Source organism: Helicoverpa zea, chromosome 21 (genome assembly GCF_022581195.2).
Source record: "Helicoverpa zea isolate HzStark_Cry1AcR chromosome 21, ilHelZeax1.1, whole genome shotgun sequence".
Classification (NCBI taxonomy): Eukaryota; Metazoa; Arthropoda; class Insecta; order Lepidoptera; family Noctuidae; genus Helicoverpa; species Helicoverpa zea.
The window spans coordinates 4,644,703-4,652,598 of record NC_061472.1 but is presented as its reverse complement, the minus strand read 5'-3'; the positions used below and the strand labels follow the sequence as shown (position 1 = coordinate 4,652,598).

The 7,896-nt window shown below is 36.1% G+C and overlaps 1 protein-coding gene across 3 annotated transcripts; it reads right to left on the bottom strand.

Moving 5' to 3' along the window:
- Positions 1–2,088: 2,088 nt before the first annotated feature.
- Positions 2,089–7,716, bottom strand: LOC124640593 (golgin subfamily A member 5). Of its 3 annotated transcripts, none has more exons than XM_047178423.1 (9): positions 7,562–7,716; positions 6,977–7,456; positions 6,014–6,193; positions 5,588–5,801; positions 5,136–5,411; positions 4,768–4,960; positions 4,278–4,559; positions 3,746–3,946; positions 2,089–3,333 (listed from the first exon to the last, which is right to left on the bottom strand). In XM_047178423.1, the coding sequence occupies exons 2-9, from the start codon at positions 7,434–7,436 to the stop codon at positions 3,256–3,258; spliced, it is 1,884 nt and encodes a 627-aa protein (XP_047034379.1). In that variant the 5' UTR covers positions 7,437–7,456; positions 7,562–7,716; the 3' UTR covers positions 2,089–3,255. The 3 variants fall into 3 exon arrangements, with proteins under 3 accessions (XP_047034379.1, XP_047034380.1, XP_047034381.1); XM_047178424.1 differs by having other exon boundaries at positions 6,014–6,178; XM_047178425.1 differs by having other exon boundaries at positions 6,014–6,175.
- Between the last annotated feature and the right edge of the window lie 180 nt (positions 7,717–7,896).

Here is a 7,896-nt window from a genome sequence, read left to right as displayed (position 1 = left end):
CGATCAATTAACTTGATTCGGATAAACTGAAGTTAAATCGTGGTTGACCGTTATCATTTGTGACCTAAGAACATAGAAATACAATAAATACGATATGTAGAAGATTAACTTAACTACTTCATTTGTTTTGTTGATAATGGCAGATATTTTAACTTTGATGTTACAGGAAGTTAAGTATGCGTAATAAATAAGATAGACAATCTAAGTTCACATGTTAACACATGTGAACCTAGACACATAGTTACCTACCTCTAAAGATCGCAATCAGCTAGAATCCAATTGAGAACCTAGTTCCGAGAAAAGGATCAAGTATTTGCAATCACTAGAACGTGATCCTTGATGATTACATTGAAATCTGAATAAGTAGGTAGATTGATCCGAAGAATATCTGAAAAACTTGGGTAGGTTCAAGGAGGATCTAGTCTTCCTTAACATTTTTAAGAAGCAAGCATTTCTTAAATCCATCTCTTTATTTGCACTACGGCATAATTGCCCGAAGGTCCACAAGGGTCGTGTAACTAAAGACACATGTGTACCGTTGAGAGTTCAATCGGAAAACACCGTTACAAAAACCAAAATAAGTATTTAGTGCCTGTAGTCTTGTCATAGGTACCTATATGTAGGTAGGTATACATTTTCGAAAGGAGACCACCTACTCCTTGAACTTGTTTTTAAAATTACTTATGAATAACTGTATCCTCGTGCAGAAGTTTATAATTCGTATCGTTAAAATTTGGGTACACTGCAAATATTCACCAAGTTTGCAAGCTAAGTAGGTACTTTATCTGCATACCTACTTCAGAGTCAGTGATGATCAACAGACCATTATTTTACAGATTTCTGGTACTAAACGATTTAAAGTCTTGAGCCGCGGACAGACAAATCGATATCTAAACGTATCGGAACGCAATCAAAAAGTGTCTAGAAAGCCGAAGTTCGCCGACAACCTAAACATAGGTTTTCTTAAAGAACTTACTATCTATGAATTTTCAGTTTCAATTTTCAAAGCAACCTAGTTATTTTAAGAAAAACGTACCTTTACATTGTTAGTGAACTTGGGCCTTAAGCTCTGCACTTTAAAAGCTTGGATTAATCTTAACCGATTAACGGGCTTGCGGTATAAAAACCTAAATAAATTTTAATTACCTGTACCGTGTGGTTTCGCAGGTCTTCCAAAAGTGGGTAGATAACTTTCAAGGAAAATTTTTAAAATCCTTTTCAAACTGACTAATTTGAGGACGTTTAAAAATCAACGTTTTTGCTGTTTTAGGTATAAAGTCGTAATCGCAGACGATTGGAAAGTTTGTTTATAGCTCGCTTCTTCCGTTTACGATTGTTTTAACCATAAAAAACGTCGACCTTCTTTCCTAAAAATGATAGGTATTCCTGCTACGCTGTTCTGCGAATCTATAAATATTCGCCAATAATAAAGTTCCCCGCGTACCTACCGATTGTATACTACACAATACAGGGAAAATAAACAAGTTAAACCGTTCAAGACCAACGGAACAAATAATTTAATGATGTGCACGTTTTTACGACGAAAACACGAGACTCATCGGAAACACTCATAAAGCATCTTATCTTTAAGCAATCGTATCCTTTTTCCCTTATAATTGAATCAGGCCCATGACACACTTACGATTCAACGGCTGTTTCTTCAAAATTCAAGCACCTAATTACTCAGTCATTGGTTTTCCCCAGTTTTTCTAGCCATAAACATTTTAAAATAAATAAACTAGTCGTATGTGTTGCGCCACAGAATCCGTTAATGAGAAAACGCTCTGAGACACTAATCAAGAAAACAGGAGTTTAATGAGACTGTCCGAGTTCAATCAACGTGCTTGTTTGACTAACTATTTTTTAAGTCCCCTAAAAATAAGGTTGACCAGTCAATCGATTCGGAATGGCAATTCTGTAAGAGTTTGAAAACCCAAAATGATAACGTACCTAATTAAGTACAGTTTACACAGGTATAATATAAATAAAACTAATTAAACCAAAATAAATATTTTTCCGCAACTATAATCTAACCAATATTGTAAACAGGATGTGATAAGATTAACTGAATAAATAAAACGGATTATATTTCACAGAATAAACACTTTATTCGGCACAAATTCCCGCCGGCAAAATAAAACATTCACAAAATAAATTTGATAGCTACCAAAAAAATAAGATGGCTGGGGCACTGCCGTGCCCTCAGATAACAGTAGAAATTACAGAAAAAAAACAACAGTAAAGGTACATTATTATGGCCAATTATATTATTTCATTATAGCACTGGCGAGATTCGATGTATTTACAATATTATACACAGTAATTTTACATGTTTTCACATTCACTTAGCACCACGAATCAGGATACTAATCATGAAAATAAATTAGACTAATACAATACTAATTACAATTTTTATGACTAAATAATACATTTGGAACGTTACGACTGGCAATTACAAAAATACTCGTATTTTTACTTCATAAAAATTGTTTCCTTAGAGCCCATTCGCACGGGCGTAATTTTCACGCACGTAAAAAATACGCTCAAATAGAACAAATATATTTAAAGAGAAAAGCGTTATGTCGGTCGGGTTAAAGGGCAGTTGGTAAAATTATAAAAGGAATTAATAGAACATACGAACCTTTTGCATACATGGACGTAAAAAACGCCTGTGAGAACGGGCTCCAAAGCGCGTATTCTAGAACGAAATTCAAATTGTGAATAATTTTCAAACTGTCAATGTTTGAATATCATTCTAGAACACAAGCTTGTGAGGCAGACAATACATTATGTAGAAAGCATGTTGCGATAGGTTTTATATTAAAATAATACTGACTGAAAATTTGTGCAAGAAAGGAGTCTTTATTTCAAAGAAAAGTTTGATATTTCGGTGTCTAGTCGCAGCGCACATCTTATGTTTATTTTAAGTAAAAGTATGATAAGAAATCAATTAACTAATGTATTATCCGCCTAACTTTGTCAACATATCATATAATCCATTAATTTTAACACAGCAGCCAAATCAATATTTGACTGCTGATCACCGTTCGTTTGAAAAACGTTTTCAAAAACGTTATTACATTAATCATCCGCATAAATTAGTATACGCTGTTTTTTAAAGCTGTATCATTTATTGCTTCTCAAACTTTTCTACTGAAATGTATGTCGAATAACTTAACTAGTCTTTTTATTGGTATACATTCTAATGGAATATATTGTACAGATATAATTTGTGACCACTTTGAGGGCAAATTTTCAGGATTTGGATGGTGGGATGTAGTCTTCCGGCGTGCTTGTGAACAGAACAGTGAGGACCCACACGTGCAGAAAGATCTGTAAACATAAAACGATGAAGTTAAGAATTTTAAGAACTTCTGGAACTCTATTGTAAACAGTTAAAGTTCACTTTTGTATTAATAAAATTCATTTTTGTGCTGTGAAAGCCAATGATTTGACGCTCTCATCCAACATGAACATCACTGTTTTCCTGTGTGGATGGTGGCAGAGAAAAATTTATCGCATCAAAATACTGATGGCCAGTTTCACCAGTTACTGATTAAGTCTCTAATAGCCTGTCAGGAATTAGAAGAAACTATATTTTTTGGTTTCACAGTTCTCGAAGCAATATCTGGCAAAAAATTATAAGCAGTCTTTATTTGGCAAACAGCATAAACTATCGGAAAACTTACAGACACTATCGGTAACCAATGAAACCTTATTTAATTAAAAAAACAAAGGTACGTACAACATAACAAATAACGAAGAGCCTGACGACAGGATATCGTTTGACCATGACGCCGAGCCTCAGTACCAGGGCCGACAGCGTGTTGGCGGCGTGAGGCCGATTTCGGCGGGAATCGCCATCTTGTACGTGAACAACGCTGTGCGAGTTCGAGTTCGAGTTGGAGCTCCGATTCCCGCGGCTTGCTTCGCTTTTCAATTTTGTCTGTGGAATGTTAGATTCATTAACGGGTGTTCCCAATATTTTATCTATCTGTTATTTTTTTCTTACAGATAGAAGAGTATAGAAGGACAAAACATGCTGCGCCGACCCCAAATAAAATTGGTATAAGGGCAGGAGGATGATGTTGCTTCGCTTACTTGTTTGGTATTACTTGTTTGGTATTACTAAAGGTATTTTTTATGTCCTTGCGGATGGTATAAAGATGCAGGGGCCCATATACTATCTTTAGAAAAGTACAAACAAAATATGGGGTCGTGGGAATTTGCGGGTGTTCTTTTTTCAATTATTTGAATTTAAAAACAAAGCTACTCACTTCTAATTTATCCAACTGTATTCTAAGCACATTATTTTCGGCCAGTAAGGTGTCGATCTTCGCTTGTCTCTGCACGAGTGTTTGGGTCAAATAGTTGACTTTCTCACTGTCTATGTTATCTTGCATGACGTCATAATCTGCGACGTTTAACGCACTAGTGTCTGCGGTGCGGACCGTGGATGCCGTGTCACGTATATGGTTTAATTCATTTTCTTTGTCACGTAAGGCTGTGCGTAAACTGGCTATTGTTTGTCCCGTCTCCATTTGTAAGGTTTTCATTTCCTGTAAAAAAATAAATTAAAGTTTTTTTTTCCAAAGTCCTCTGCGAGTTGTGGTGTCGTTTGACCCACGAGGAGGCGCCGTTCTCCGTGGTTGTCGTATATTGTTATCATGGCTACAGAGACACGCTCGGCGCGTTGTTCCGCGTCTCCACTTGCTGTAGGTACAGCTTCATGTGTCTGTGACGTCACACTGCACATGTGTCGCTCACCTTGGCTACAGAGACACACTGGCCCTCGGCTCTGTTCCTGGCGGCACGCTCGTCTCTGAGCGCGTCACGTAGCGCGGTGACCACGCGCTCGGCCGCGTTGTTCCGCGTCTCCACTTGCTGTAGGTACAGCTTCATGTCCGCACACTCCGATCGTACATGTGCAACCGCGTCTTGTAACTCGTCGCGTTCCTCTCTGATGACAAACAGAACAAGTTAAAACCTAACTACAACATTTTTCTAGGGAGCTAAAAAAATTCTCATATATACAATTAACATGGCTTTGTTCTGATAAATGATGACAACAAATCTTGTTCCCACTTTTCAAGACAGAAAAGCAAATTGCAAAAAAAAAATACAAAAAAACTAACTTCAAATGAGTCATCTGTTCCATCAGCACTTTAGTGTCGTCATTAACATTCAAGCCCTCCTGCAATTTCTTAATTTCCTTGTCTTTAGCCTGTAACATATTCTTGACTCTTAATTTATACGCCTCCCAGTCCTTCTCTAACCTCCGGCACTCCTCGCTGGTTTTCTGCAAGCTCTCCTGTAGTTCAGTGATAGTGGATTGTGCGTGTCTGTAGTCATTTTCTAATTTAGTCTGCAGAGCATCTCTTTCTTTTGTGGCATCTTGTAAAGCTTTAAACCTGAAAACATTTTATGTTCTTCATGTTATGTTTAATACGCAAATGTTTGAGTGATGTATGGATGTTTGATCGTCTTTCGCAGAGAGCAGTACTGTAATTATTTATCCATGTGCGTTAAGAAGTTCTCTTAAGACACGTTTATTACAAAAAATCCTCAAAATCATAATAAAACTTACTTTTCTTCCAACTCAGCATTTTTGTTTTTCAAAACTATATTCTCTGATTCCAGTCTCTGATTGTAGTCTTTAAACTTGGACACTTCAGCATTCGTGTGTTCTTGTATCTTAACTGACAGGAGTTCCACTTGAGATGATAGGGATTGCTTCTCCAAGTTTAGTCGGTGGTTCAAAACCTCTGTTGTTTCCTGTTTGATTCGGCTTTTTGTTACTTCTGCAATGAAAAAGGGGTTTGATTTAATTTTTACATAATTTAGAGAGGATTTATTTAATTTTATACATGACATTCAGCAAAATTTTATTACAAAAGCATATTAAAATTCTCAAAATTTTACCTAAGTACCGAAAGAACAAAATTATCGAAAGTACTTCTTTTACTCACAAGCAACACCACATGCAAAATACCATTTAAAAACAAATAACTACCTGAGCTATCTACATCATTACCATCCTCCGTCTTGCGTAACCTATCCAGTAGTTCCGCTACTTCACGGTTCATTACGTTCAGCTCGTTCTTCAGCATCGCATTCTCCACTTCCATGTTCTGCATCTTGTATGTCCATTCTTCCCCGTTCAGTATTTCCAAGTCTGCTGGTAAACTGAAGCCTATGAATACAGTTGGGATATACCTCACATACCTACATGTGTAATGTTATATTCCTTCACCCAGTTCAGTCTTCAAGTAGCCTTATAATAAATGCCCACTTAACTGCCCTCTACACATGGCTAAAATACCTTTCACCTGCGTCCCATGAATACCTCTTCCCATACCTAGTTTAAATATAGCCCATGTTTCAAAGAATTTTTCAAATGGCTTAGAAGTTTTGGAGCCTTATAAGCAAACCTCTCTAATAAATTTTCCTCTTTACAATATTAATACAGATAGTATAAAAAAGGACTGCAAAACTAGTAAATATGTACAATGTATTAAATAGTGTATTTTGCCTGAGTGTTTTTGAAAATACTCAAACTAATAAAATGTACTGAAAAATTATCAGCATTTCAAATACAATAATGATATTAATCTTATTCAGTAATAAACCTTACCTATTTGAACCATGTTGTAACTAATGAGCATGCAACAAAATAATGACTTTAAAATATTATAAAAAATAGGAACTAAGTATTTGTTATGTTATGAGAATAATATAAAATTATGTATGAATTGGTTATAGACAGAAAATCATTCAACTGGAATAAATTAATTATACAGTACAGTACAACAAAAGCAGAAAGTAATTAATATTCATGTAAAAAAGTAAAGACTTGTAACAAATTAAAAAGTATTAAGTTTTCTGAAAATAATAAATAAATAGAACATGAAACCAAACTTATTTGCCCTTAGAATCTAAGGGCAAATATAATCTTAGGCTTAGATGAAATACTTACTTCGTTGTTTCAAACCGAAGTGATCAAATATTTCATTATCCTTGACATCGCCAACTAATGTCTTGGGACAATGATCCAGATTATATTGTTTATGTGGACTGGCCTTCCTCGATGGAGACTTTTTAGACTTTACGGAACCATTTCGTGAGGAGTCCTGATATTCCTTCGCTGGCGCGCGGGATTGGTGGTGGTGGTGGGAAGTAGGTGAAGATTTCCGACTAGGAGAGTAGACAGACTTAGCAGTATCAGGGATTGGCGCAGCTTTTTTTATTGTACGTGACACAGGCCTCTTCCTTGGCGTCCAAATAGTCTCGGTTGCGTGTGAGACACCAAATTCTGTTCCACTACCGTCAAATCTTTTCTTAGTAACGTTATGATTACGCAAAGCCGCGCCAGTCTGTTCATCCAGGTTATTAAGGAGGCTCTCCGCCTTCCCGGCGAGGTCCGCGAACCATGCCATTTATGATTATGATGGTATGCCTGAAAACAATAGCTTCTTAGGTCATGAATCCTGTAATCGTGTAAAACCACTCTTAACTAACTATTATTGTTCTAGATTGATGGATTCTAAAGACACAAACGTACCGGGCATTAGGAAAATCAGAGGCCGAGGGAGATGTTGTTTCTCCGATGTATTTTTTGTGTATATCAAAACATCTTCGTGACAGTAGACACGTAAACATCCATCACTCAGAAATTGAACGATGTTTTGACTTTTGTTTTCTTCCATTTTGTTAATGTCATCTATGGTGACTGTCAGACCCATGCATGGAACTACAAGGAAGTTTTATATCTTAATGAAAATGTTACGGTTTTATACCTTTTTTTCTATAAGATTTCACAATCAACACCTGAAAACTCGTAAAACAATAACTTATGTGATTTGTGGAGTAATTCAAGTAATTTAATTTATATAATTC